This window comes from Oryza sativa, chromosome 4, assembly GCF_034140825.1.
Source record: "Oryza sativa Japonica Group chromosome 4, ASM3414082v1".
Classification (NCBI taxonomy): domain Eukaryota; kingdom Viridiplantae; phylum Streptophyta; class Magnoliopsida; order Poales; family Poaceae; genus Oryza; species Oryza sativa.
Window position 1 is genome coordinate 33,265,598 of NC_089038.1, and position 27,180 is coordinate 33,292,777.

At 45.9% G+C, this 27,180-nt stretch overlaps 5 protein-coding genes across 9 annotated transcripts; 4 read left to right on the forward strand and 1 right to left on the reverse strand.

Annotated features, from left to right (window-relative positions):
- Window positions 1-207: 207 nt before the first annotated feature.
- LOC4337182 (pentatricopeptide repeat-containing protein At1g80550, mitochondrial) lies at window positions 208-3,748 on the forward strand. Of its 4 annotated transcripts, XM_066309494.1 has the most exons (5): window positions 208-1,744; window positions 1,850-2,167; window positions 2,334-2,585; window positions 3,298-3,349; window positions 3,411-3,748. In XM_066309494.1, the coding sequence occupies exon 1, from the start codon at window positions 230-232 to the stop codon at window positions 1,556-1,558; it is 1,329 nt and encodes a 442-aa protein (XP_066165591.1). In that variant the 5' UTR covers window positions 208-229; the 3' UTR covers window positions 1,559-1,744; window positions 1,850-2,167; window positions 2,334-2,585; window positions 3,298-3,349; window positions 3,411-3,748. The 4 variants fall into 4 exon arrangements, with proteins under 4 accessions (XP_066165591.1, XP_066165590.1, XP_015635892.1 ...); XM_066309493.1 differs by having other exon boundaries at window positions 3,298-3,748; XM_015780406.3 differs by having other exon boundaries at window positions 1,850-2,585; window positions 3,298-3,748.
- Window positions 3,749-6,051: 2,303 nt separating this feature from the next.
- Window positions 6,052-8,019, forward strand: LOC9271328 (uncharacterized). 2 transcript variants are annotated; one of them, XM_015779863.3, is made up of 5 exons: window positions 6,052-6,251; window positions 6,378-6,421; window positions 6,514-6,607; window positions 7,265-7,332; window positions 7,456-8,019. In XM_015779863.3, the coding sequence occupies exons 1-5, from the start codon at window positions 6,176-6,178 to the stop codon at window positions 7,624-7,626; spliced, it is 453 nt and encodes a 150-aa protein (XP_015635349.1). In that variant the 5' UTR covers window positions 6,052-6,175; the 3' UTR covers window positions 7,627-8,019. The 2 variants fall into 2 exon arrangements, with proteins under 2 accessions (XP_015635349.1, XP_015635350.1); XM_015779864.3 differs by having other exon boundaries at window positions 6,517-6,607.
- A 2,799-nt stretch (window positions 8,020-10,818) lies between these two features.
- Window positions 10,819-13,506, forward strand: LOC4337183 (uncharacterized). Its single transcript, XM_015779128.3, has 8 exons — window positions 10,819-11,147; window positions 11,242-11,444; window positions 11,553-11,734; window positions 11,865-12,149; window positions 12,252-12,310; window positions 12,403-12,439; window positions 12,537-12,608; window positions 12,687-13,506. Exons 1-8 carry the CDS (start codon window positions 11,015-11,017, stop codon window positions 13,354-13,356), a joined length of 1,641 nt encoding a protein of 546 aa, XP_015634614.1. The 5' UTR covers window positions 10,819-11,014; the 3' UTR covers window positions 13,357-13,506.
- Window positions 13,507-14,553: 1,047 nt separating this feature from the next.
- On the forward strand, window positions 14,554-15,548 carry LOC4337184 (uncharacterized). The gene has a single exon (XM_015779613.3). It carries the CDS (start codon window positions 14,659-14,661, stop codon window positions 15,223-15,225), a length of 567 nt encoding a protein of 188 aa, XP_015635099.1. The 5' UTR covers window positions 14,554-14,658; the 3' UTR covers window positions 15,226-15,548.
- A 1,247-nt stretch (window positions 15,549-16,795) lies between these two features.
- LOC4337185 (protein ANTAGONIST OF LIKE HETEROCHROMATIN PROTEIN 1) lies at window positions 16,796-20,515 on the reverse strand. The gene has a single exon (XM_015778950.3). The coding sequence runs from the start codon at window positions 20,389-20,391 to the stop codon at window positions 19,084-19,086; it is 1,308 nt and encodes a 435-aa protein (XP_015634436.1). The 5' UTR covers window positions 20,392-20,515; the 3' UTR covers window positions 16,796-19,083.
- Between the last annotated feature and the right edge of the window lie 6,665 nt (window positions 20,516-27,180).

A 27,180-nucleotide genomic window follows, 5' to 3' on the forward strand; every position in this document is an offset into this window, starting at 1 on the left:
TTGTGTTTGTGTTTACTTCAGGTTGGGTTTGCTGCTGTCGATGTGCTTATCTTTCGATTTATTCCTCTCATCTCGTGAATGGAGTGTGGAGGCTACGAAATTTGCCATGTTTTCATGAGCGAAACGCCCATTTTTACGCGATTTTGACGAGATCGTGGGGAGGACTGAAGAGGTGTTTAGGCAAGGGGTGCTACGCGCGGGCGCTTCGCCTCCGTCACCATCTCGCGAGATGATTTCCCTCTTCCGCCGCCGCCACGGCCTCCCCTTCTCCACCCTGCACACGCCAGCCGGCGACGTCGCCGCCACGCCGCCTTCTCCTCTCGACGCCACGGCGGTGCTCGAGACGCTCTCCCTCTACGCCAACGACTGGCGCCGCGCGCTCGAGTTCTTCCACTGGTCAGCCTCCCCCGACGGCGCCAACGTGCCCCCGACGCCGGCCACCGTCGCCCGCGCGGTCGACGTCCTCGGGAAGCACTTCGAGTTCCCGCTCGCCACCTCCCTCCTCGTCTCCCACCACGACCCGGGGCGCGCGGACCCGTCCTTCCTCCGCCCCGCCCTGCGCTCCCTCCTCAACCGCCTCGCCGCCGCCAATCTCATCGACGACGCCATCCGCGCGTTCGATTCCACTGCCGGTTCCATCGGCCTGCGGGATGAGGCCTCCTTCCACGCCCTCGTCGACGCGCTCTGCGACCACCGCCGCGTTGACGAGGCCCACCACCTATGCTTCGGCAAGGACCCGCCGCCATTCCCGCCGGTGACGAAGACCTACAACTTGCTCCTCCGGGGGTGGGCTAAGACCCGCGCCTGGGCGCGCCTCCGCCAACTCTGGTTCGACATGGATAGCCGCGGTGTTGCCAAGGACCTCCACTCCTACTCCATCTACATGGATGCCCTTGCGAAGTCAGGCAAGCCGTGGAAGGCCTTCAAGGTGTTCAAGGAGATGAAGCAGAAGGGCATGGCGATCGATGTTGTTGCGTATAATACTGCAATCCATTCAGTTGGGCTTGCACAGGGAGTCGATTTCGCTATTCGGTTGTATAGGCAAATGGTTGATGCTGGTTGCAAGCCAAATGCTTCCACTTTTAATACGATTGTTAAATTATTATGCAAGGAAGGGAGGTTCAAGGAAGGGTATGCATTTGTTCAACAGATGCACAAGTTTGGGATTGAGCCCAATGTGCTCACTTACCATTGCTTCTTCCAATATTTGAGCCGGCCTCAGGAGGTCCTTGGACTGTTTGAGAAAATGCTCGAGAGGGGTTGTCGGCCAAGGATGGACACATATGTCATGCTCATCAAGAGGTTTGGGCGGTGGGGATTCCTTAGGCCAGTGTTCATTGTGTGGAAGGCAATGGAAAAGCAAGGACTCAGCCCAGATGCATTTGCTTACAATTCCCTTATTGATGCATTGCTGCAGAAGGGAATGGTGGACTTAGCTAGAAAGTATGATGAGGAGATGCTTTCAAAGGGATTATCACCCAAACCAAGGAAGGAACTGGGGACTAAGATTCCGGGAGCAGAGTCTGACAGTGATAATGCATTGAGTGGCGTACTTTAATAGTTTGATTACTGAGAGCAGTGGTATTAACATGTTCTGGTTATCACTAAGATTATGCTGATCTTCTTTTAAAGATAGGCTTCTTTGTGTTGAAAGTCTGAAGGAGATCTGATTTGTGGTGCACATGAGTTTAACATTGAAGTAAAAGATTGCATTTCCTCTCAACTATTGCACAGCTGCCCACAGGTAAAACATGCGAAAGAGGAGCTACGGTCTGATGTTTTTTTCAGCAGTGTGCTTATTGTTGCTTTTCTTCAAGCATTAATGGACATGGTCATATCATATGTGCAGGAATTATGATGATATCCCTCAATAATGGAATGTTTGCCCAAGCTGAGGACACCTGGGAAGTGGGCACTAGTGTGAATTCGGAGAGCTATTGCTCCTCACAGATCTATATGATTACCGTGGTCAATTGAAATTACGACATGCTGATATTTCTCAAAGCAGACAACCTTGTCTCAGGGGGTCATAAATAATAAATTTTGTGTTGAACTGAAATGAAATCAGTGACAGTGGTAGCACCCATATTGCAGTTACTTCTTGGTTGTTATCTTACCGAACTAATGAATGATATTAAGGACAGGACATCCCATGCCATAACTAAAGGTAAGAACAACGGCATCTCTTGCGTACAAGACTCATGAGTCATGACTTGTTCATACAAATTATAGTTAAACATATTGTTTTGGCACTGAAGTTAACAGTCTTCTTGATTTTGATTTGGGTACTATCTACACACGTACTGTTGTTGCATTGGAAACAATATATGAAGTATTGTTCATTCGACGATCTTTTTACTGGCCCTTGATGTGATAGAACTTAACTTGAAGACCAGATTGAATCGGAACAAAATGCTCTTATTCCTAGTTTCTTGAACTCAAAAGTGATCTTTTTCCCCTCTAGTGGAGTTCTCCTTGCCATTTCTGTCACTCTGTCCAGTTAGGAAAATTTACATGCAGACGGCTTCGTGCCTGCCCAATTTTCTTGTTGCATCATTTGGAGGAATTTAACACAAGTATTCCAGGTGATTCTCGAATATCCCAACTGGACCAATTATACTTCTGATATTCATTGCACTGTGTAAATGGTCAAAAACTTCAAAACTTGTGTAGTAGCTTTTCTCAGGGTTGCGGTTATTAGTTTCCATGTGATTCTGGTTTCCTGATGGCTAGGTTAGAGCAAAGTTTTTTTAAAAAAATCAAAGGCCATCAGACCCGCCTTTTATAGAAAGCCAAAAGGAGGTTACAGGAAAGTATTTGCTTGTCATGCTGAATCATATGTTTACTTTACAATTAACTTCAAACCTTGTTGGAATAGGTGATAGTCTTCTGTCAAATCAAGCAAAACCAGTTGTTAGGGGTGGGTGCACTGGTACTAGCAGCAGTCTCCTTGGCCTCTGAGATTTATCTTGGTATGGAAAACGAAATGATATAGTGCCACAGGCTAGCAAACAGCTTAATGCGACATACTAGATTTTATTTCCTCAGTGCACTAAACAAACACGACATGGTAAAACAAACAAGGGATAAACTAGAATTGACACGAATATCTACAGCAAAGTAGGACAAATGCAAAGAAGAAATGTCTTAAACTCTAATTTAGGAATGTCCTTGTAAAATATCAATGGAGTATGTGGAACACCGTTCATTTGAGCCGTCTGGAAGCTCTTGAAAGTTGGTACCATATTCAGAAATATCACTTGAATAACATATTTTTGTGCAACATGTCAAGTGCAGGGAGCAGAAGAAAGCAGGCGAGGGAGTGACATCAACAGATCTACAGATGGTGGTAAGATCATGACTTTGCTAGGAGGATACTGGACACTGATAATTAATTCTCGGTGCTGCAGCTACCGAAGTTGATGGCTTCGCAATCTATAGCTTAATTTTTAAGCTGCATGGGGACTGGAGGATTCACGAACAGTTCAGGAGCAATGAAGCTACAGCCAGCAAGAGAAGATGCATACCACTAGTAGTACCCATACTTCGCCTAGCTGCAGTATTCTTTTGTCGTTTGTAGTCTGTACCTTCTGCTGGGGCTTTATCATGGCAACGAGATGTTCCAGTGTTTAGCTGCCGAAAACCTGTCAGTTGGAGGCAGGTGCTCACCTGCCCTTAATGGCTTAATTGCGCTGCTTTGTGCAGCAACTCTCAACTGTGACAACCAAACCTGTCTTTTGTTTCCGTAGCAACCGGGTCCGGGCATACACCTCCTGATCGAATGGAGAATTATCCATATACGATTCATCAATGTTTGGAATGGCAGCTGCTACATACCTCCTCTGTTCCATAAAAACAAACTTTGGATTATGAATCTAAACATAGATTATGTTCAGATTTATAGCTTGAAGTTAATTTTTTTTTGGCAAAGGGAGTATGTATGAGTATGACCATGTTGCTGCTGCGACATTGATTTCTCGTAATGAGAAAGAAGCGAGTAGGTCTGACGATATATCAACCATGTGACCCGTTTCCTGAACTGGTCCAGGCTAGCAACATACGTCGCCGGTGTTGGTATCCGTTTGGTAGCCGACAGCCTCACCAGAATGGTCTCTCCTGCCGCTTCCCACGGCCACCGCCGGTCGGCCGGTTCTACTCCGGCCGCCGGCAGCTACGACACGCGTCCCCTACCTGTCGTTTCCCGTCGCCGTACCACGGCTTTGCTCGCTCGCGTCGCGCGAGACGGATCGTCTCTATACGTACGTGGCGGGCCACGCGCACGCGGGCACGTATGTACGCGCCGCGCGGGCGGTGGCTGCGCTGCACGGCACGGATGGAGCAGCGCAGTAATGGCGCCACGCCGCGGGCCGGGGACATGTCCGCGACCGCGAGACCCAGCGGGGTCGCTGCCGATCGCGAAGCGAACCGCCGCGCGTGCCCGCGAGGCCGTGCGCGCGACAGGGCGGCGTGCGCGCGCGCAAGCGAGCGCCGGGATGGACCGACGTCGCTCACACGAGAGATGCCACCGCGCGCCGGCCGCTGGCTGAACCGTCGGCAAGAAAGGTCATACTCCTCGATCGTTGAATAATTGAACCACGCGCGTAGCATCGCGGCGGTGAACGACGAACATGCAGGACCTACGTGACACCGGCCTTGAACTAGCTACGCAGCTTTCGTTCGTTGACGCGCCGGTTATTTCCGAGCATAGGCTGCTATATTCAGGCAGGCAATTGGCCGGGAAAGTCCGCGTCCACAGACACCCAGCGCGCGTGCGTGGCCCTACCTACATACGCGCCCCTCGACACGTCGTTACGCCGGCGGGCCAAACAGTTCGCGGTGGTGGCGACGCTGCCGGCCGGCCCGTCTGTCGAAAGGGGCGTCTCCGGCAGCTAGCTACCGGTGTGTACGACAGCTGGGATAGCCGGGCCAGGAGTCGCCAGCGAGACAGCGGCGCGAGCTCCGTGCATCTTTCGCCGCGAGCTTCTCGTTGCGCGTTACACGTCGTGGACGTCGGCGTCGTGACAGCGGCGGCGCGTGGCCTCGCATGCTGGCGAGCGTGGCGTAGTAGGACGGTGCGGTTTGTCACGTTGTGATCGTATAACAGTACGTCGTGTTCCTCCGGATTGCACGATCGGGGTCGACACGATCATGAGACGACGGCGACGTGTTATCCGTACGCAAGTATTCAACCGCAATGATCATGTGTTCAACCCTCTCTCGCTAATCAACCGCAATGATCATGTGTTCAACCGCAATGATCAGGAATGGCTATTACGTAAGTATCATCATGCATATGTCATATTGCTACCTGGCAACCTTTCAGAATATATAGTCAAAAGAAAACTGATCTATACTGTACTTCAGATTGATTTTTTAAAAAAAAGTTAATTAAACAGTTCGACTAGTTTATCTGGTTGTTACTCTGTACTTAGTGCCAATTAACATATGGCAATATAATTGCTAATTCATGAGGCTGGTTGATTGAAGTCAACCTAAGTTCAGATGTTCAGGTCAATCTAGAACAGAACTACCCCGGACTTCTTTTTTACTTCGTCAGCAGATAGTGACAGAAGTTGAGACAGATAAATTGAGTATTTCAGTAGAGTATGTAGCACTTGACGCCTTCTGAATATCTGATTTTTAACAGACAGTGGTAATAAGCTAATTAACCAAACTTGCAAGCAGTTGGGACCATGCTAATGCTGCCACTGCTGGTAAGACTGAGCAGCTACAGGGGAATTTGGAGAAAGTAACAAGGACAAATCCTGGTATTATAACTGAATTCAGATCAGGACACACAAGGTAAAAATAAACAAGTACTACCAAGTTTTGAGGGAACATCCTTCCTTAAAAAGTGACAGCCAACCGAAAATCAAGACACATAGCTTGAATAAAGAATTACAACTAAGCTAAGCTGGCATTATGCCTAATTGTTTTCTAAGCTCTGTCCTAATTGGCACTTTGGTATATGACTGTGCAGTGGGCCATAGGATTAGGAGAGACCACTGCTTCTGTATAAATACAAGCCCCCTCAGTCCATTTCGTCTTAGGCCTAGCTGCTTCCAATCCTTTCATTCTCTTCTGAGTTCAGTACCCTCGTGGCCTTGTTCTGCTCACTTCTCATTGCATATAGTACACCATTTCATCTCCTGTCAGGACAAAGCTTTGTCTGAATATGCACACACGGACGAGGACTTCGTTGCTGGCTTTGGCCTCTCTTCTCCTCCTCCTCTTGGCTACAAGAGCACATGGTATGTATGCCATTCATGGCCAGCCACCCATCAATCTTCTCCGTTTGTTTGGTTCACCGATCAGTGGTGTATTAATTTCACTTGGAGTGATCATTGAAAAGCTTCTTTGTGCTCCTGAAAATGCAGGGATCAGGCTGGACAGGCAGTTACATGAAGCAATCAACAACAAGGTGAGTACTAATATATGAGCAATTCCAAGTTGTTCTTCCTGTCAGAAACAAAATGCTCAAAGATTGCTCATTTCTTTGCATCTTTGTTCCAGCAGGAGATCATGCGTGACTCAAAGGCCGAGCAATCACTAAATACAGCTCGTTTGATGAACAAGCACTGCACATCCGATGGGCATTGCAACTCAGGTACAATGGAGCAGACGATTCCCAGTTCTTCTGTTGTTGCGAAGGATAGCGAAGTGGTCAGTGCGATTGCTCGGTCTGTACCAAGGTTCCATGAAGATTACTACGGGCCAAGTGGCCATGAACCTAATCACCATTAAGCACAGCTAGCTAGCTACATATCGCCTTAATTAGTTTTGCCCTTTTCTATTTTAGCAGCAGCAGCTTACTTTCTTAGTAGTGATCCGTAGTAGTTCTTCTCTCCTAGATCGATGCTGCGTTTTGGCTGGAAAATGTAAAGGGAGAAGTATTATGTAGTTCTTCACCAACTAGCTATGATCATTAGTACCGTGTGCTACTTGAGTCTAGTTCATTCATCTCACTGCTCTCTTCCGGATAATCTCTGCTAATTGCATGCATCGGTTTCCGTGCGTGGCCCACAGTTCGATCGATCGATTCCGGGCAGTAACGATACTACTAGTCAGTGATGTCAGAACAGTATGAGATCCCACAGTAGAAACTCAGCACCACAGTCGCCGAACCGGCATGAATGAACATTTGGGATCTTGTAAAACGGCTGTAAACTGTAAAATTGCTAGTGACGCTAGCTGCAGCTTTTCGCATCTTTCACCTTCCTCTGGCAGCTTTAACCCGACTGTTCTTTTACGACGTTTGATGCAGGAAAGGTACAAAGGCCAGTGGTGCAGGCTGAGGCAGGCGCAGCAGCGAAGCAGCAGCAGCAGAATCAGGTCAGTCCACTAGTACACTGCACTCCCTGCAGGCTTTCGGAGATTCAGCTGAGCAATCTTGTCTTGTCACGCATGAAAATGGAACGGATTAACTTACCTCCGGCGATGTGAATATCTTTGCAGAGCCTAGAGAGATCAGGTGATGCCAATCAGCAGGAGCAGGAGACGGCGCCGCGACAGCAAGAGAAGACGTCGTCGACGGCTACGGCGACGATGACGACGTACCCTGACATCCTCGACATCGCCGGAATGGACTATTCGCCGGCGACGAGAAAGCCGCCGATCCACAACTGAGTGGCACGCACGCACGCACGCACGCAGTACTAGCTAGAAAGCTGGTACTTTCACTGGCTTAGTGCTTGCTGTATTAGCTTAGTTTAGCAGTTTAGCTACTAGCTAGCTAGCTAGCTATAGCTTAGCCATAGCTAGCTGCTAGTATTAGCTAAGTATAATTAGCTTAGCTAGCAGCGCGAGTCCTGATCATCGAATAGAATAGTAGTGCGTACAGCCAGTGACCGATACTGGGACAGCATTGCAGGAAATGCTGCACCTTTTGTGAAGAAGATGATACTACAAAGCTTGGCGTCTCTCTCGTGTATCCCGCGGATGTAACATGCGCGCCTGTGTAACACCGCCATTTTGACCGCTAGCTAGCTAACTAATTACTCCGTAGCTCGTTTGAGATCTCTCCCATTCGTCAATTCGTTTTTCTGTTCTTGATGACATTCTCCAAAAGTCTTTTTTTTTTAGAACACTCCAAAAGTCCAATGATACTATATTCACTCAGTGAGATGGAGTAGACCGGTTAATTAAGTTGCACACCAATTCTACTTGTGACGCGAGTGATCATGATTGGTACTATATTCCAGCATGCTAATCATACTATCTCCATCCAAAAATATATACGATGCTGTTAATTTTCATTTAACGTTTGATTATTTATCTTATTTAAAATTTTAGTATAAATATGTAAAAGTACAAGTTAAGATTATAGTTTCTTTATGATAAAATAAGTCACAACAGATCGAATGAATAAATATTTATAATTTTTTAATAAGACAAATAGTCAAACCTCACATAAAAACTAACAATGACTGAAATGATGTGACACTACGTATAACGAATCTAAACATATGTAGTGCTACATCCTAATTTATACCCATCCGTCTAAAAAAAGGTCCTATACTAGCTGTGAACCTAGATATATATGTGTTCAGATTTGTAGTTAGAGTTTGTTTTTTTGGATAGAGTGATAATTTGGAACGAATGAGGTAGTAGATACTACTATTAATTAAGAGATGGATGGGTTGGTGAGAGAATTTGTCACATGCATGCCGGGTGTGTTAGCCAAGGTTTGCGGCAGGACGCGCGTAATGGGCGCGGCCCGTACGTGTTGGCTCGTGTCGCCGGCTGGAGCGGACGGATCATGGATGCGCATGCATATGGCCGGCTACATGCATGGACGACCCTGGCACACGTTGCTGTCGCGCGCGCGGCGGCGAGACATCGCTGTCCGGCGAGAGGCGCGAGATATCTGCGTGCGCCGACCGATCCATGCATATCTCTTCTCGTCGCGCGGCGGCCACTCCGCGGCGAGATGGCGATGTCAAGTGGGCTACGGCGTGCCGGCGCCGGAGGCTGCAGCGCTCGCGTGGTAGACCAGCGCCGTGCGACGCGAGAGGCGGCCGGCCGGCAAGACAGCGAAGCGCCATCCGTCCCGTAGCCGTCGACGCCGACTCGCGCGCCGCCCGGTTGGACGTCCGGTCTTCACAAACCGTTTCTTGACTCTTCAAAGCCAATAACCCCACCGTTGCAAAATATAAAATGCACTATTCTCTCCGTTCTAAAATATAAGAGAGTATTTTGTTTCTTTAATAAAGTATCTAATCTTATTAATTAAAACACCATTTATGTGATACAAGAGCATGTTGATAAATAGGTATTTAAGGATATGAATATACAAATTTAATTTTATGTCACATACTTTCACTATTTAATTCTTATTCTATATCCGGTTTTAAATAGATGGTGTAGTTTACTTTTAAACATATGTTTGATTGTTTGTCTTATTAAAAAAATATTATTATTTATATTTGGTGACTTGCTTCTCATTAAATGTAGCATGACTTATTATTTTTAATTTTCATATTTGTACAAATAATTCAATAAAACAAATCGTTATTTAAAAGTCAACGATTTCATCTATTAAAAGCCGGAGCCAGAGGGAATACACAAGTTAAAAGAAATTTGTAGCACAATATTATAAAATTTCTTTTTGTTATATATGATAAACTTGACCGAAGAGCAATAAAGTGCCTGGTTAACCGTTAACTAATTTGCTTTGTGCTCAAGGATGTAAGGTGTGCTGCGTGCACACAATTACGACGTTGGCAACTTGTCAATTGTCATGCTACCAGCTTATGAACCTGTCAGCCGGTTGTTGTCAAGCGTTGGAACTTGGAAGTGCAGTGAAAAAAAAAGAGAGAGTGAGAGAGTAGAGTAGCGCCAGTATACAATGGGCCTGAAGTAAACGGCACAGAGCACGTATGCTTGCCAGTATGCCACTGTAAGTTTCTGATGTTTTCTTACTCGATCGATCGCGTTACAGAATTGCAGTGTCGCAGACTCGCAGAACAGGGATTAACTAGGCCTTCACTTCTCTTCTGTCGCAGCATGGTCTCATGCGTTGGAATGTGTACTGTTCTAGTTGCAGCAGCAGATAGTGTAGAGACGAAGCACCATGCACATTTGTGGCAGCAACCTATATATATTTTCAGTTTCTGACGCGGCCTTTTTGTTTACTGTTTTCTCTGTGCTTGAGTTATTCTTGTAGGCTGTATGCTGACAACCAGCTGACAATTTTGATGATTGCCTTGCCTTGCCTGCCTGCGTGTCATCAGTCGTCACTCTGAAGCCTGATCGATTGGAGACGAAAATTAGTGAGGAGTCACATGAAACAAGACGGATATGTATGTATTCAGTGCACGCCCATCCTGTCCTCGATTTTTCTACTCGACCAGAAGACTTGATAACCCCTACTGAATGCTCACGACAAACCGAAAAACTCAAACTGTTTCCTGAATATATTTAGCTGGATTTCGGTGGAGGATACACATGTTGACCTGTGCATACCCTCAATCATTTCCTTGTTTTATCTTCTTTCAGAAATTTAGGTCGATTGATCGGAGGAGAATTCTGAAGTCACAAAACGAAGAAATTTACTTCTGAACTCAAGTTCTGAATTGGTGTACACTCCGGCTTGGCCCATTAATCTTTAGGCCCAACTTAAACTCCACCAGGCTTTCATGGGCCGGATGCCATTGGGTAGGCCCATTTAGGCCCACAATGGGCTGATTGGGCCAGATTACACGTGCGACGTATCTGTTTGACCTCCCGTAAGACTGACCGGAAATAGGAAAGCAAAGCTGCATGCAGAAACGCCTGGCGCTGCTGCTATTTATGGACCAGTTTTGGCGGGTGCAAACCGCGGGGCCCACCCTGGAGGTTCGTCTCCTCGCGCATTGCCATCGCCGAGCTCCCGAAAATGGTGCGGTAACGGGAGCAATCGCAGAAGAGGACTGGAGGAGATCGATTCCCCATTGAGGACGTGAAATTGGATTCTGTGGCAGAAGAAAGATCGATCGATCTGGTTTGGTCTGGTCTCCTGTAAAAGAATTCTCCCATGGCGCCGCCGGCCACCTCGCTCATCGGCGGCGGCGTCGGCGGCGTCGCCTATGTCGTTCTGCTCTTGTTCCTCGCCAACGCCTGCGTCTCGGATGCTGGGTTCGAGGTATCCAGCCGTGTTCTGATGTCAGGTGCGTGCAGATAGCGTATCCATCGACCATGGCTTCCTTCTTCAAGCCTGATCAGTCTGTTGCAATTCGTGACTTGCACCATGGTGACATCCAGATGAGCAAGGAAGAAGTGGGTTGCTGGCTACATGGAGGCGATTGATCGTCGAGACACCGTCGCCGGGAGCCGGTGCTGACGCTGCTCATCCAGGAACCAAATCTCTTCCGCTGGCCGCGGCGAGGACTCACCGGAGAGACCCCCTCGCCAACCTCACCATGTACAGCGGCGGCTGGAACATCAGCGACCAGCATTACTGGGCTGTAAGTACACCAATTCAATTATTTCCTACTCCTGTAATTCAGTAATTAATTGCTTCTCCATGTGACCATTAATTCTTTTGATCTTGTGCATTTCTGTTCCTTGTGCAGTCTGTGGCATACACCGCGGTTCCCCTCATCCTCGTCGGCATGCTGTGGTTCATCGTCTTCGGGATCGTCCTGCTCATCATCTCCTGCTGCTGCTGCTTCTGCCGGAAAAAGTACAACACCTACTCGCCGGCGACCTACTTCATCTCGCTGATCCTCCTCATAATATTCACCTTGGCCACAATGTAATTACTCTTAAACCATATTTCAGTTCTTATCTCCAGTTCGCCATTACTTTGATCGATCGTTCTTGCCTTGAACTGAACTGATGAAGAATCTTTCTCCTTTTGTTCTCCGTTTGGTGATTAATTTCAGAGCCGGATGTATCATACTGCATTGTGGGCAGGAGCTATTCCACAGTAGCACGATCAAAACCGTGGACTACATTGTCGGACAAGGCAATCTGACGGTGGATAGTCTGAGGAACTTCTCAGGTAGCTTGGCTGCAGCCAAGAACATCGGGGTGGATCAGGTCTTCCTACCAGTTCAAGTGCAGCAGAAGATCGACGTCATCGAGGATAAGCTGAATTCTTCTGCAAATGAGTTCTCCACGCGCGCGCTCGAAAACTCCAAGAAGATCAAGCATGTGATGGACAAGATGTGCGTATGATGGCTGCGTAATAACCCAATCAGCACTGAACTTTTACCTGGAAAAATCTGAACGTATTCATTGTGATTTCCCTTTTGTTTTGTTCCTTTTAGGCAGTACAATTTGATGGTTATTGCAGCTGTAATGCTTGGCCTTGCGATATTCGGATTCCGTAAGCATTAACCAATCTTTGACTTGATTCTGCTTGTACTGTCAAAGCTTCACTTGCAACTGATCTTGGCTTCTTTTTTTTTTCCCGTGCAGTCTTCTCCATCCTGGGGCTGCGGTTTCTTGTTTCCCTGTAAGAAAAGCTGTTCTAATTTGCAGCTAATTACTGTAACTGAATATGTTCCTGTTGTTTGCTAATCTTTACAAACTCCCATCTCACATGTATGCAGGCTGGTGATCGCTGGCTGGTTCGTTCTCGTCATCACAATCATGATGTCTGCTGCTTTCCTCCTCCTGCACAAGTAAGCCTGAATTTTTCCGATGAAGAAATGCATTCGCAGCGTGTTCAGGCACTGACACTGACAGAACTGGGCTGGCAGCGTGGTCGCCGACACATGCGTGGCCATGGACGACTGGGTGACGCACCCGCAGGCGCACACGGCGCTGGACGACATCCTCCCCTGCGTCGACGTCGCGACGGCGAACGAGTCCATGTACCGGAGCGAGGAGGTGACGGTGCAGCTGGTGGCGCTGGTGAACAACGTCATCGTCAACATCTCGAACAGGGACTTCCCGCCGTCGTTCCGGCCGCTCTACATCAACCAGTCCGGCCCGCTGATGCCCAAGCTCTGCGACCCCTTCAACCCGGACATGAGCCCCCGGAAATGCGCCCCCGGCGAGGTCAACTTCGACACCGCGGCGGCGGAGTGGAAGAAGTTCGAGTGCCAGACCACCGGGCCGCCCGGGTCCGAGGTGTGCGCGACGGAGGGGAGGGTGACGCCGGCGGCGTACGGGCAGATGACGGCGGCGGCGAGCATCAGCCAGGGGCTGTACCAGTACGGCCCGTTCTTGATGGAGCTCCAGGACTGCAGCTTCGTCCGGGAGACGTTCACGGCGATCAGCGACAACAACTGCCCGGGCCTCGAGCTCTACAGCCGGCACGTCTACCTCGGCCTGCTCCTCATCTCCGGCGCCGTCATGATGTCCATCGTCTTCTGGATGGTGCACACGCGGCAGCGGCGGCGGCGCTCGCTCGGGCTCGGCAGGTAGATGTGAAGAGTGATACTGTACATCGCAATATGGCATGCCTGCCATGGCAGCCATGCCCCGCACCTGTTCATCAATCTGATCTGGTGATTTGTACTATATGATGTGAATGATGTCAATATCGAGTATATTTTGGAAGTGAAAAAAAGAAAATGTTTAGCTGCTCTCTTAAGCTAGAGAAAATGCGAGGTTAACCACTAAAAAAATCAAGAACAAAAAACAGATATTCCAAACAAACATTTTGAATTCAGATAAGTTAATTTTGCTCGATTTTGATCAGTGGTAAAAAAAATGTTACTCCTGTACATAAAACAGCCATATTGTCCAGCCAGAATTAAGAAGAAAGGGGGAGTGATGAGTGACTAAAAACAGGTTTGCATCGTGCAAGGGAAAAGGACAAATCATGGTGTGTTCGGGATTTCAGTGTTCAGATGTTTTGCTTCTCCGTGACTCTGTAAGCTTTGTACTCCCTCCGTCCCAAAAAAAAGGCAAACCTTGGTTTCCCGTGCCAACGTTTAACTGTTCGTCTTATATAAAATTTTTTTATAATTAATATTTTTATTGTTGTTAGATGATAAAACATGATTAATACTTTATGCGTGACTTATCTTTTTAATTTTTTTCATAATTTTTTCAAATAAGACGAACGGTTAAACGTTGGACACGGAAATCATAGTTTGTCTTTTTTTTTTTTGGTACGGAGGGAGTAGACCAGTCGGATAGGCCATACTTTGGTTGTTTCTTACTACAGATTGGACTATGCTATGCATGCTTGAAAACTGAAATAATTGAGAATTTGAGATCTCATGAACAATTTGAGAATTTGTGACCATCGTGCAGACTTGGAGTAAGCAAATGCAATGCACCTTCTTCAGTAGAGCATGTGTGATCTAGTCATCTACAAACAGTTCACATGTTACCTACTACTACTAGGAGTACTGCATTTGGCGAAACATATGGAGAAAACTTCATGGTGAGACGACATACGATTTAATCTGCTGATGTAGGGGGTACGTTATCCGTTAGGCTTAGGCATTGATTACCTTCATGGAGACAGTCCTAGTACATGACAAAAGTCACAAGCCTCACCTGTTCCCTTGCCCGTGCTGCCGTCCGATTCGTACTCCAGGAAACGGACGGCCCAGATCACCCGCAGTTCCCAGATTCGCCAGTACAATCCTTCGCTTGCTATAAATTCCGGCGACTTGTCACTCGGCCGGCCGATCATCCGATCGGGCAGAGGCGGAGAAGAGAGTCACGTGAGCGGAGAAGATTCCGGCGGCGGCGAAGTGAAGTGAAGAGGCGATGGGAATGGACTGGTACGCGTGGCTGTCGGCGGCGAGGCTGGACCAGGCGGTGGCGTACGAGTACGCGCTGGTGTTCTCGCGCAACGAGCTGGAGGCCGACGACCTCGCCTACTTCGACCACGAGTTCCTCCACAGCATGGGCGTCTCCGTCGCAAAGCACCGCCTCGAGATCCTCAAGCTGGCGCGCCGGAGCCGCCGCCGCGCGGCGCTGTCGTCGCGCCTCGTCGCCGCCGTCGACCGCGTCGCCAGGTACGTGCGCGCGCTCGTCGTCGTCGTCGTCCAGGGCCGGGAGGACGAGTCGTCCTCGGCGCTCGTGCTCGTGCCGAGCCAGCAGCTGCAGCCCGACGTCGACAAGACGCCGAGGAGGAGCAGGTCCAAGCCCAAGTCGACCAAGGAGGTCGCCGCCGACGCCGCCGCTCCCACCACACCGAAAGCCATGCGGTCGCCGGTGCTGGCCATCGGCGGCAGGGCCGCCTCGACGGTGCACGCCGTGAAGGACGGCGAGAAAGGCGGTGAGGACATGGTCAGGTGGGACCGCCTGTTCCAGGACCTCAAGCCCAACTGAGCGCGCAACGACGACGATGCCGCGCGTGATCGCGGCGCCGGCGGCGGATGCAGCGGTGTGTTACTGTTAGGGTTTAATGCTTGTTCATCTCCATGCTTTGGTAATGGTCGAGCACTGTGCTCTTTCTTCCTCCTGCATGCACAGTTGTGCACTGCTCCGGCGCCATTGCTGCATGTACAGGAAGCACGGTGCATCGTGCCGATGCGACGACAGCAATTCACGCCATTGGGAGCGGTTTGGGTTGCTCCACTTGTCTGTAGACTAGCTCGTGGTGAGGTTATTGCTGTACAATAAATGCACATGGAGTGGTTAATTGCGATTAATCGTGCCAACGAAAATCAACAATGCCTCAGTAATTTCCGTGATATTTGGTTCATACACGTTACATGTCCGTGTCCCCGGCCGTAACAGAAAAAAAGAGGTACTAGTGGCGAATCTCCGATTCACTAAATTTCTGAAGAGCCTCCGGCCATAACACAAAAGGAGATACTTCAATCTCACTAAATTTCTAAAGAGCCTCCTGCCGTAATTTTATTTTGGCTGTGGCTACAGTGTATCTGTGGATGCAACTGTAACTCTCACCAATTTTAGCTGTCTTCCAGACTTCAGAGCAGAAATTGATGGTTTTTTTGTCAAATACTACCTCCCTCCCAAAATAAGCGTAGTCATGGATATCCGTGTCCAACGTTTGACCATCCGTCTTATTTGAAAAAATTATAAAAAAGTTAAAAATTAGTCGCACATAAAATACTATTCATATTTTATCATCTAATAACAACAAAAATACTAATCATAAAAAATCTTTCAAATAAGATGAATGGCCAAACGTTGGAGATGAACAGTGCAAAACTGCACTTATTTTGGAGGGAGTAATTAAGTGGAGGTTGCTCACTAGCCCTCTTGTAGTTGTTAGTACGATCGTATACTAAGTTTTGGTTGCGTCAGTACAGACGTACTGTCATGCTTGATTGGTAATCATAGAGCAGTTAAACATCTTTTTCTTTCGTATATGTGTGGATGTGTATTTATTATATCCATGTATATTGGATGCTTGTAAAGCGGCAGTATAATCTGATATGCAAGAAATGAGGGCAGGGATGCTTCAAGGTTTTAAAAAAAAAAACTCTCCCAACCACCAGAATGAAGGCCGAGTTTAGTTCTAAATTTTTTCTTCAACCTTTCAACTTTTCCATCACATCAAAACTTTCCTACACGCACAAACTTTCAACTTTTCCATCACATTGTTCTAATTTCAACCAAACTTCCAATTTTGGCGTGAACTAATCACACCCGAAGTGGAGTATACAAGAAATGAGTGCATGGCATAAAGAAAGGAACACAGAATCACAGGCATACAGTAAACTGACAACCACCAGAATTCCAAGTCCTGAGATTGTCTCGTAGGAGTAAGTAAAACTCTTATGTTTTCATGCTAGTGTAAACTGTAGTTGTTCAGTTTTTATTGTCGTGTTTCTGCTTCACAGGAAACAGCCTGCTGGTTGGTTGTTGTCGGTAGATGGTGCTATTGTAGACGGAATAACTGCAGATAAACTTCTGTAAATACAATCCAACCAAACAACCGTACGCCAATTCATACCATTTAAGAAAGACAGTACCACAAACATTACAGCGGTGTGATTTGCGGCCGGTAAGGCCACTTTTGGTAGATTTTGTGGATGTACGGGCAGTGAAAACAAAAATGTAAGCAAACAGTATCACTTTGACTTCAGAGGTAACTGGAATGTGCAATTCAAGCCATGAAGGATTGCATTTGTCGTAATTTACCCCCCAAAATTATTATTCTAGTGGATGATGAACTCTAGCCATCGGAAAAATATCCGTTTTGACAGTTTCAACATCAAAAAAGAAATTAGAGCTGTTATAGCTTCCCTTTCCCAAGTAAACTCTTTAGAGTTGAAAGTACTGGCAGAATTGATTTCTAACATGAAACTCTTACTAAAATACTCATTCACAATAGTAGTTAGTTCATGGCAAACATCTAGAGAAAAAATTGGACAAAATGGTCCCAAAGCTACTTATGCTAAAAAGGTTAAAAAAATATAATAGATCAGAGTTGGAGATATAGGGGAATTTGAAAAGATATTTCTCTACTTACCGTGATTCGTTGTTGAACTGCATTTCCTCTGTCACTTCTGAGCATACCGTACGCAATTGTTCTTCTGTTCTCTGTTTCTTCATGCTCTGTCATATGATGTTCTTCATTTCCCCAACTTTGTCTTCACAATTACATATCTTTTAGCATTACTAAGCATGGGACTTCATTTACACCCTTTGTTAGTTCAGTAACAAAAACGAAGCATGTTCAGAACAGCTATATAGTACTATATATGGTCTAACATTTCCTTCACGATCCAAATTTGAAACTATTAATTAGCCAGCTAGTACTTATCTAGTAGTATCTCCTTTATGGCGTCACAATACTAATTTTATAGCTAACAGTCGGCGACTTTGATTTTTTTTCTATTTTTGGGTTGGGGGTGTTGGTTATCATGGCAACTTCTAACAGGAAGAATAAAATCAGAAGAACAAAAATGATATTAGATAAATACATACTATCACTGCACTACATTTCTTGCATCCAGCGCTGGTTGCTACAGTATGCATCTAAAGTAATCTGCAGTAACAACTTCCTCAGTATCCTAAAACCATAGTACATTCTTGTTTCATGTAATTCAGGAGCATTAGAGGTTAGTTTTAAAGTGAACTGACAAATGCATGGGAATTATAGCCTGTCTCAGTCTCTTAACATTCACGACTCAAAATTTCATATAAACTCTGCAAGAGTAATATAGTAGGCCAAACGCTTGCATTATCTTCAGTGTTCTTTAGTATTCCTTCCTTTCCCACAAAAAAAAATGGTAAGGAATCATATTCAGTTTTAAGTTATGCTGAAAGGTATAATGCTTAAACTTCACAGAGATCAAGTATTGTTGTTTGGAAAAGGGTATAAATTTAAGCTTCAAAGTAGGGAGTATGAGACTACCACTACTTTTTTCACTGAAACAGAGTAATGGAGAGGAGGCCCTATCTGAAGATATATTTTTTTTTCAAAACTCTATTGGCAATCTCCAAATCAAAATTTCCATAGCCCACAATAACAATCATCGGCAAAGCAGAACATATGAATATAGTTGTTCAGCAGCTGGATTCAACTAGAAAGGTCAAATAAGAAGACAGAAAAATGCACTACTTTACTGTAGTCAGAAGAAACTAGAAACCTAACTGTATATTATCAGACTTTGTGGACATAAGAAAACTGAAACTCTAAAAGTGTTGAGAACAAAGGAATATATACCTGACATCATTGTTGAACAGTTAAAAATGAGCACAATGCTACATTACGAGCTCCACTTGAATATGTGTAGAACATGCCTAACTAGTGATTAAAGCAAATGGTGAAATGGTAAGCATAATGAACAAAATGCTCCTGGAGTTCTAACTTTTAGTCTAATTTGTTGTAATTCAGGACATGCCAAACATGCCGTCTTTGCCGTAGAACATTCTCTCAGAAAATATGCAATAGAACATATAACTTGCAAATAAAGACTAGTTATAGATGTAGCTAATAGAAACAGGACAACCATACTATGCGTGACACTTGTATGATTACATTCGACATGGTATGTGATCCAACATTTATGATTTATTATGTCATAAGTACTAATGAAGTTAGATATTGGCTAGTCAAATGAATTCATTAACCGATAAAACTATATTAGACAGAAGCAGCTCCAATGGAGGCTTAGTATTATTAGTTGCATAAGCATTCCATGCGATGCTGGGGGACTACAGACTACTATGTACATTGCGAAATACTGTGAAGCACACATAAATTCTTCACTGGTTTCGGCTTACCAGGCTTAAGTGCACGGCGAGAACATCCCTGATCCTCTCTCCTTCCTTGTCTTTCTCTCCTTCAAAGTCCGAAAATAGTTCCGCAGCGGCACCTTCCTGAATTTCCTCAGGATCCGGTTCGCCGCATTTGATGAGAAAATTATGGAGAAGACAGCCAGCAACCACAACATACGGCAGTGCCTCTTGGCACTCACCCTTCCAGCATTCGTCAAGAAGCCGCCACCGTGATCGCACATGCCCAAATGCATTCCTCACCAGCCGCATCCCGTGTGAATGCACATTGTTGAAGATGCTCTCTTTGGACATGCCATTCTTGGCGTCCATGTCATTATACGGCGTCACGAGCCATGGGAGCATTGGGCAGCATGCTGGCCCCAAGAAGTAGCGCGGCACTGAGCCGCCGATGAGCTCGCCGTGAGGAGCGTTCGCGAGCACCAGTGACTGAGAGCTGTACAGCTTCGTCCGTGGGAGGATTTCCGCCGGCGCCATCGCGGTGTCCCACCCGACGGAGACGTCGAGAAAGCGGCCCTCGGCGTCCACCAGGGCCTGCGCGATGACGGCGTCCCCGATCCGCGCGTAGCCGAGCGCGCCGCAGCAGTTGGGCAGGGAGAGCGCGCAGAATCCGGGGACGGCGCGGGCGATGCGGTCGGGCGCGCCGAGGTCGAGCAGGATGGCGAGGCGGTCGGCGATCGTGCGGCAGACCTCGTAGAATGCGCGCGCGGCGACGGCCGGGGAAGGGAGGCCGAACCGGCGCGCCACGGCGCGGGCGGGCGCGGCGTGGGCGAGGCGGAAGAGCGCGGCGCCGAGCTTGTGGTCGGGCGGCAGCGCGAGGGAGGAGGAGGAGGCGGCGGCGGGGTCGGAGAGCGCGAGGGAGTGGAGGAGCTGAAAGAAGGCCGGCCTGGACATGCGGAACGCGTCGCGCCAGGCGGAGTCCGGGAGGGAGTGCGACTCCGAGAGGAGACGGAGGAACCACGAGGATGGGAGCGGCGGCGACGGGGCCGGCGGCGACAGCGACATGGAGGTGAGCGTGAGGGTCTGGAGGTGGAGCGGGAGCATCGCGAGCAGGCGGGACACGCCGCGCGCCGCGGCGAGGACGAGCGGATCGAGCTCGAGCGTCTGCGACGGGTGCAGCAGCAGGTCCCGGTCCGACGCGAACCTGAGGGCGAGCGACACCGACGACGCCAGCAGCGCCAGCAACGACGTCAACTGCGGCGGCGACGGCGGCGACGGCGTCGCCGGAACGACCGCCAACGCGCTCCGGGACCGGCGCTTGCGGCCGGCGGCCACCATCCTCGGGGCGCGCGCTGCGGTTTTCGCGGGTGGCGATGGCGACTGGAGCGAGAGAGAGAGAGAGAGAGAGTGGGAGAAGTGCGCATGCGTGTGGCTGGGTGGGTCAAGATGGGCTAGCCGCTGCGCCTCGGGCTTGATGACGACATGGGCTTTTTCTCTGCGGCGGTCGGTGGTGGGGCCCACTCGTCTTCCTCCTCGGGAGAGGGGAAGCACAGCATTGTTGCAGCTGCACCGCACCTGCCACCCACTTCGTCGTGCAGTGGTCACGTCGGAGTAAATTGCAGTCAGGGCTCGGGTCGGGGTTCCAAGTTCCAGCCGGATTTTTTTTTTTGACATGCTTCCAGCCGGATTTTTGGTCCCGAGAAAAGGTTTTTGTTTTGTGGGGAGAGAGAAAACCGGTTGGTTCTTGTCAATACTTGGGTTCCGATTAGGCCGCAAATCTGTGTGGGCGTTGTGGCCCAACCTGAACTGTAGCCTGGACGGCTGAAAAAAATTGGAATGGGCCACTTTAAAAATAGTATAGCTGGGCCAGGCCAGGGAAGGTCAGATGGTAAGTCGTAGTCTCATCGGTTGCCATATTTCTTAATAAGCTTTTTTTTATTGGGAAAATTGGAACCATGTCATTATAATTTTGTAAAATTTGAGATATGCCATCCTGATCCACATGTCATTTACATGTCATTGAGATACCGATGGCATATCTCAAACTTTACAAAATTATAATGGCATGGTTCCAATTTATCCTTTTTTATTAGGAAACAAAATTTAATTTGTAGTTAAAATTTTTATATATTGTTCGTAATGATTTAAAGCCAACACTAAAAATAACTTGCATTGAAAATATCTTAAAATTAAATTAAAAAAAATTAAATTTTAACTTTGCTTTGACTTATTAGGTCACTCGTCTCTCACCGTTGGCCATCATTGTTGGTTTAACTTGAGCTTCCCAATCTCTCTTTTCCCATCCCTTGCTATGTGGATGAAGCGTCACTTAAGAATATTCTGACTACGGCTGTCCTCGAGGAGGATATCGGCTCCAACATTGCGCATGAAGGACTTCGTTGGTGGCTGAGAACTTTGATGGCAGTGCTCATGTGCATTGCTACTTGTTATAGAAGGAATAGACGAAAAAGAAGAGACGAAATTATAGCGACTAATAGATGGTTGTTGATGGGACCACCACCTCAGTTGCCACGAAGGCAAAAACTATTGTTTGGACTGGTTTGGAGGGGGTTGTAATTGAACGGTTTTGACAAGTGAGGGGTGTTGGATGTCTGGTTTTATAGCCGACGAATGTATTTTATATGAACATAATAGTTGAAGGGTACAAAATAAACTTGTCCTTATTTTATGGAGTATGTATCTATCCATTCAGATTTGATTGTTTTTTAATATTAAGAAGTTTGTAAGAGTGCGATTTGCAAAATCTATAATAGGAGTACTGAGTGGAAGATGCACAGTTACCATTACAAATTAATAATCCCTTAATTAGCTTTGTTATAAATAAAATAGAAGTCTTACATTGGCCAAGAGTGGAACTGTGGAAGAAACTCTTTTGAGACACCAATGAAGAAAAGCGGATAGAAAAGCGCCTACTTTACAAAGTGTTATGAAAATATATGCACAACGGAGACACGAATTTTACGTGGAAAACCCTTGTGGGAAAAAACCACGGGCGCCGACCGGCAATGATCACTATAGAGGAGATGATTACAAACGTAGGGGAATCGTAATGGGAACGTCACCCCTTCCCGTACGGCTTACAAGAGTATATATAGGGATAAAAGAAAGACACCTAATAGGACTCCTACTAGGAAACTAATCCGAATATATTGTGGGCCCAAAATTCGGATCACATATTTAACAATCTCCACCTTGAGACGAATTTCCTCTTGTAGCATAAAAACATCAATCACCAAAAATACCTCATGTAGGTAAAATCACCGCACGCCAAATAGTCTCTAGGACTATACTGTAACACCCACCAAGCTTGAGCAAAGCTCAAACTTAGTAGCAGGAACTGGCTTTGTCATCATATCAGCTGGGTTATCATGAGTACTTATCTTGCATACTTTGACATCACCTTCAGCAATCACACCTCGAATAAAGTGATATCTCACATCAATGTGCTTTGTTCTCTCATGGAACATTTGATCCTTTGTAAGGCATATTGCACTTTGACTATCACAAAATATATTAATGCAAGACGTAACTCCACAAAGCTCAGTGTATAAACCTCTAAGCCAAATAGCTTCTTTACAAGCTTCAGAAATAGCCATATACTCTGCTTCAGTAGTAGATAAGGCAACAGTTGCTTGCAAACTTGCCTTCCAACTAACAGCACATCCTCCAATAGTGAAAACATAACCTGTGAGCGATCTTCTCCTATCCAAATCTCCAGCAAAATCTGAATCCACATAACCAACAAGTCCATCTCTAGATCTCCCAAACTGCAAACAAGCACTAGATGTACCATGTAGGTATCTGAAAATCCATTGAACATCTTTCCAATGCTCTTTGCCAGGATTAGCCATGTATCTACTGACAACACTTAATGCATGTGATAAGTCAGGACGAGAACATATCATGGCATACATAAGTGAACCAACTGCACTTGAATAAGGAACTCTAGACATGTACTCAATATTATAATCTGACTGTGGACATAAATCTGAAGATAATCTGAAATGTGCAGCTAAAGGAGTACTCACTGGTTTTGCATCATGCATATTGAAACGACGAAAAACTTTTTCAATATAACCTTTCTGACTAAGATATAACTTGTCAGAATGTCTTTCTCTAGTAATTTCCATACCGAGAATTTTCTTCGCTACACCCAAATCCTTCATCTCAAATTCACTACTCAATTGTGCCTTCAACTTTGCTATCTCTGATTTATCATTTGCAGCAATCAACATATCATCGACATAAAGAAGCAAATATATAGCTGAACCATCAACAACTTTGAGATAAACATAGCTATCATAATTGGATCTTCTAAACTTCTGAGAAAGCATGAAAGAGTCAAATCTCTTATACCATTATCTAGGTGACTGCTTCAACCCATAAAGAGATTTTCTTTAACCTACAAACTAGGTTCTCTTTTCCAGGAACAACAAAACCTTCAGGTTGCTCCATATAAATGTCCTCTTCTAACTCCCCATGTAAAAATGCAGTCTTAACATCCATTTGCTCTAGTTCATAATCATGCATTGCAACAATACTGAGTAAAGTGCGAATTGAACTATGCTTCACAACAGGGGAAAAGACATCATTGAAATTAATACCTGGAATCTGGCTATAGCCTTTAGCAACTAACCTTGCTTTGTACCTTGCCTCATCACTTGGAGACATACCTTCCTTTCTTTTGAAGATCCACTTGCAACGGATATGTTTCTTCTCCTTTGGCAACTTCACCAATTCCCAAGTATGATTCTTTTCAAGTTCTTCTACCACACTCAAAGCATAAGCAACTATGTTCGCTTCTTCAATATCTTTGAGGAGGTTTACTATTTCTTTTGGGCTTATCTTTTGCAATAGAACGTTTTGGAGACTGCTGAACAGTAGAAGAATCTGAATCTTCAATAACAGGTGCATCTTGGTTAATAGCAACATCTTCTTTTTCTGGTGCATGCCCTGAATTGATCAAGTGCTCCACCTGCACACTTGCTTTCTCCTGACTCTCAACAGGAACATTAGTAGAAGGTTTGTCATGTAACATAATTGATTCATGGAAGACAACATTTCTACTAATCACAACCTTTTTGGTTTCAGGACACCATAACTTATAGCCTTTCACACTAGACGGATAACCAAGAAAAATGCACTTAATAGCTCTAGGCTCCAATTTACCATTATCAACATGAGCATAAGCAGTACAACCAAATACTTTTAAGTCTGAATAATTTGCTGGGGAACCAGACCATACCTCAATTGGAGTCTTCTTATTGGCATAACTGGGTGATCGATTGATAAGATAACAAGCAGTAGAAACGGCTTCCGCCCAAAACTGTTTAGGCAAACCTGCATTAGACAACATACAACGGGCCTTTGATATAATTATCCTGTTCATACGCTCAGCTACGCCGTTTTGTTGAGGTGTGTGAGGAACGGTGTAGTGACGCACAATGCCTTCAGACTTGCAATATGATTTAAATATCTTAGAACAGAACTCCATCCCATTGTCAGTACGAAGGATTTTCACCTTCCTTTCAGTTTGTCTTTCAACCATAGTTTTCCACTCTTTAAACACATTAAAAGCTTGATATTTGTGCTTCAAGAAATAAGGCCAAACTTTTCGCGAATAATCATCAACGATGGTCATCATGTAACGAGCACCTCCAAAAGATGTCTTACGAGCAGGCCCCCATAAATCAGAATGCACATAATCAAGAATACCTTCAGTAGTATGTGTAGATGTGTTGAACTTCACCCTCTTATGCTTGCCAAAGATGCAATGCTCACAAAATTTGAGCTTACTGATGCTTTGTCCATCTAGCAATCCTCGCTTGCTCAATTCTGCCAAACCAATTTCACTCATATGACCAAGACGCATATGCCAAAGATTAGTAGCATCGGAATTAGATAATGAATCAGAAACTGTTGCAACATTACCTAATATAGTTGTACCTTGTAGATGGTACAGGTTGGCAGATTTAATACTAGCTTTCATCACAACAAGAGAGCCTTTAGTTACCTTCAAAATTCCGTCTCCACCGGAATATTTGTACCCTTTGCGATCAAGAGTACATAAAGAGATGAGACTTCTCTTCAAATTCGGAATATGCCGCACATCTGACAATGTTCTGATACAACCATCAAACATCTTGATCTGAACTGTTCCAATACCTGCAACCTCGCATGGTGTATCATCACCCATCAAAACAGTACCACCTTGAACAACTTCATAAGTGGCAAACCAATCCCTATTCGGGCACATGTGATAGGTGCATGCAGTATCAAGAATCCACTGGTCACTAGTTTGTGCACAACCAGCATAAGCAACAAGCAATTCTGCATCAGACTTCTCATCAGTAACAACTGCGGCTTTACCTTCCTCTTCTTTCTTACCTTTTGGTATATATTTTCCGGTTCTCTTGTCTTTATCCTGTAGCTTCCAACACTTAGAGATATCATGTCCATCTCTCTTGCAGTATTTGCATGACTTATACCTGCCTCTGGACTTTGATCTCCCACGGTAGCTACTTGAGCTTTTATCTCTTGATTTGTTGTTTGTGTTCTTCTCCTGTTGGCTACCCCGAACAACCAAGCCTTCTGCTTGTGAATTTGAACCTTCAGAGGGTACCATCTTCTTCATCTTTTCTTTGGCATGCAAAGCATCATAAACTTCTTTCAAAGTTAGAGTATCACGGCTATAAAGTATAGTATCCCTGAAGTTTGCATATGAGCTAGGCAATGAACACAATAGAATAAGGGCTAAATCTTTTTCATCATACTTTACCTCCATAGACTCAAGGTCAGCAACAATTTCCTTGAAAGCGGAGAGATGGTCCATCACAGACCCATCATCTTGCAACTTGTGCAAAAATAATTTTTGCTTCAGGTGCATCTTACTGGTCAGATCCTTAGTCATGCATATCTGTTCCAGCTTCAACCACAGCCCAGCGGCTGTCTCCTCCTTAAGCACCTCCTGCAAAATATTGTTAGATAGATGAAGATGAATATATGACATAGCCTTACGATCCCTTTTCTTCTCATCGTTGGACCAATCCTGTGTCCTCTTGTCAAATCCAGAAAGCGCATCATCGAGTTCTTGTTGTGCAAGAACGGCTCGCATCTTAACTTGCCAAAGTGAGAATCTTGTGTCTCGGTCCAGGAGCGGTAGATCATACTTCAAACTCGTCATGGGAATTAATCCTGAAATTTGCTAGTAAGAAATTAGGGTAAACTAGCAAAAACGCGAAACCTGGTACACTTCTCGTGTGCATGTAGTGTAGATCTGAATCTTCCTGGTAGACAAGCTTGTGTGCGCGTAGCAATTTCAACGTGAATAAAAATTCACATGTACAGGAGCGCTCTGCTCCTATCTCGATGGCTTTCTGGCTTCTGCCCTACTTTTCCTCGGTGAACGTGCACTGCAGATGGAAGGGTTTTCTCTCTGCTTGCTTTTCCTCTCCTGACGCGTGCGCTGCTGCTGCTCTGATTCTTGCGCGGTAGGAAGGACGAAGTCAACTCCGCTTTGGATTGGATTTCGCCGAACAGAATTTCGACGGAACGACGAACACGACTATGTGTGCCGCCGATTAGATCGATTTCTATGATCGGGAAAAATCGCCGGTGGCCAGGACTGCAGTAGATCGATCTCCAATGCTCTGATACTACTTGTTATAAAAATAGATGTACAACGGAGACACGAATTTTACGTGGAAAACCCTTGCGGGAAAAAACCACGGGCGCCGACAGGCAATGATCACTATAGAGGAGATGATTATAAACGTAGGGGAATCGTAATGGGAACGTCACCCCTTCCCGTACGGCTTACAAGAGTATATATAGGGGATAAAAGAAAGACACCTAATAGGACTTCTACTAGGAAACTAATCCGATAATATTGTGGGCCCAAAATTCGGATCACATATTTAACACAAAGGGTGTAATTTATCTATTTGGAGCAAAGGAAGAAGAACAAATCTTCGTATATAAGAGCTAAAAGTGTGGAATTGTATAACTTATTATCGACTATGAGGGTAAACAACTGTATTTTTCAAGCATATCATAAGTACGGCAACAAAATAAACGACTATACGTTGTTTGCGTGTTGTATCCTAA

Excerpts from the sequence above, each read along its gene's own strand:
- LOC4337182 (XM_015780403.3), top strand. The coding sequence starts at position 230 with ATGATTTCCCTCTTCCGCCGCCGCCACGGCCTCCCCTTCTCCACCCTG.
- LOC9271328 (XM_015779863.3), top strand. The coding sequence starts at position 6,176 with ATGCACACACGGACGAGGACTTCGTTGCTGGCTTTGGCCTCTCTTCTC. Across the intron at positions 6,422-6,513 it reads ATGAAGCAATCAACAACAAG|CAGGAGATCATGCGTGACTC; the intron begins GTGAGTACTAAT and ends TCTTTGTTCCAG. Across the intron at positions 7,333-7,455 it reads AGCAGCAGCAGCAGAATCAG|AGCCTAGAGAGATCAGGTGA; the intron begins GTCAGTCCACTA and ends ATATCTTTGCAG.
- LOC4337183 (XM_015779128.3), top strand. The coding sequence starts at position 11,015 with ATGGCGCCGCCGGCCACCTCGCTCATCGGCGGCGGCGTCGGCGGCGTC. Across the intron at positions 12,311-12,402 it reads CCTTGCGATATTCGGATTCC|TCTTCTCCATCCTGGGGCTG; the intron begins GTAAGCATTAAC and ends TTTCCCGTGCAG. Across the intron at positions 12,440-12,536 it reads CTGCGGTTTCTTGTTTCCCT|GCTGGTGATCGCTGGCTGGT; the intron begins GTAAGAAAAGCT and ends ACATGTATGCAG.
- LOC4337184 (XM_015779613.3), top strand. The coding sequence starts at position 14,659 with ATGGGAATGGACTGGTACGCGTGGCTGTCGGCGGCGAGGCTGGACCAG.
- LOC4337185 (XM_015778950.3), bottom strand. The coding sequence starts at position 20,391 with ATGGTGGCCGCCGGCCGCAAGCGCCGGTCCCGGAGCGCGTTGGCGGTC.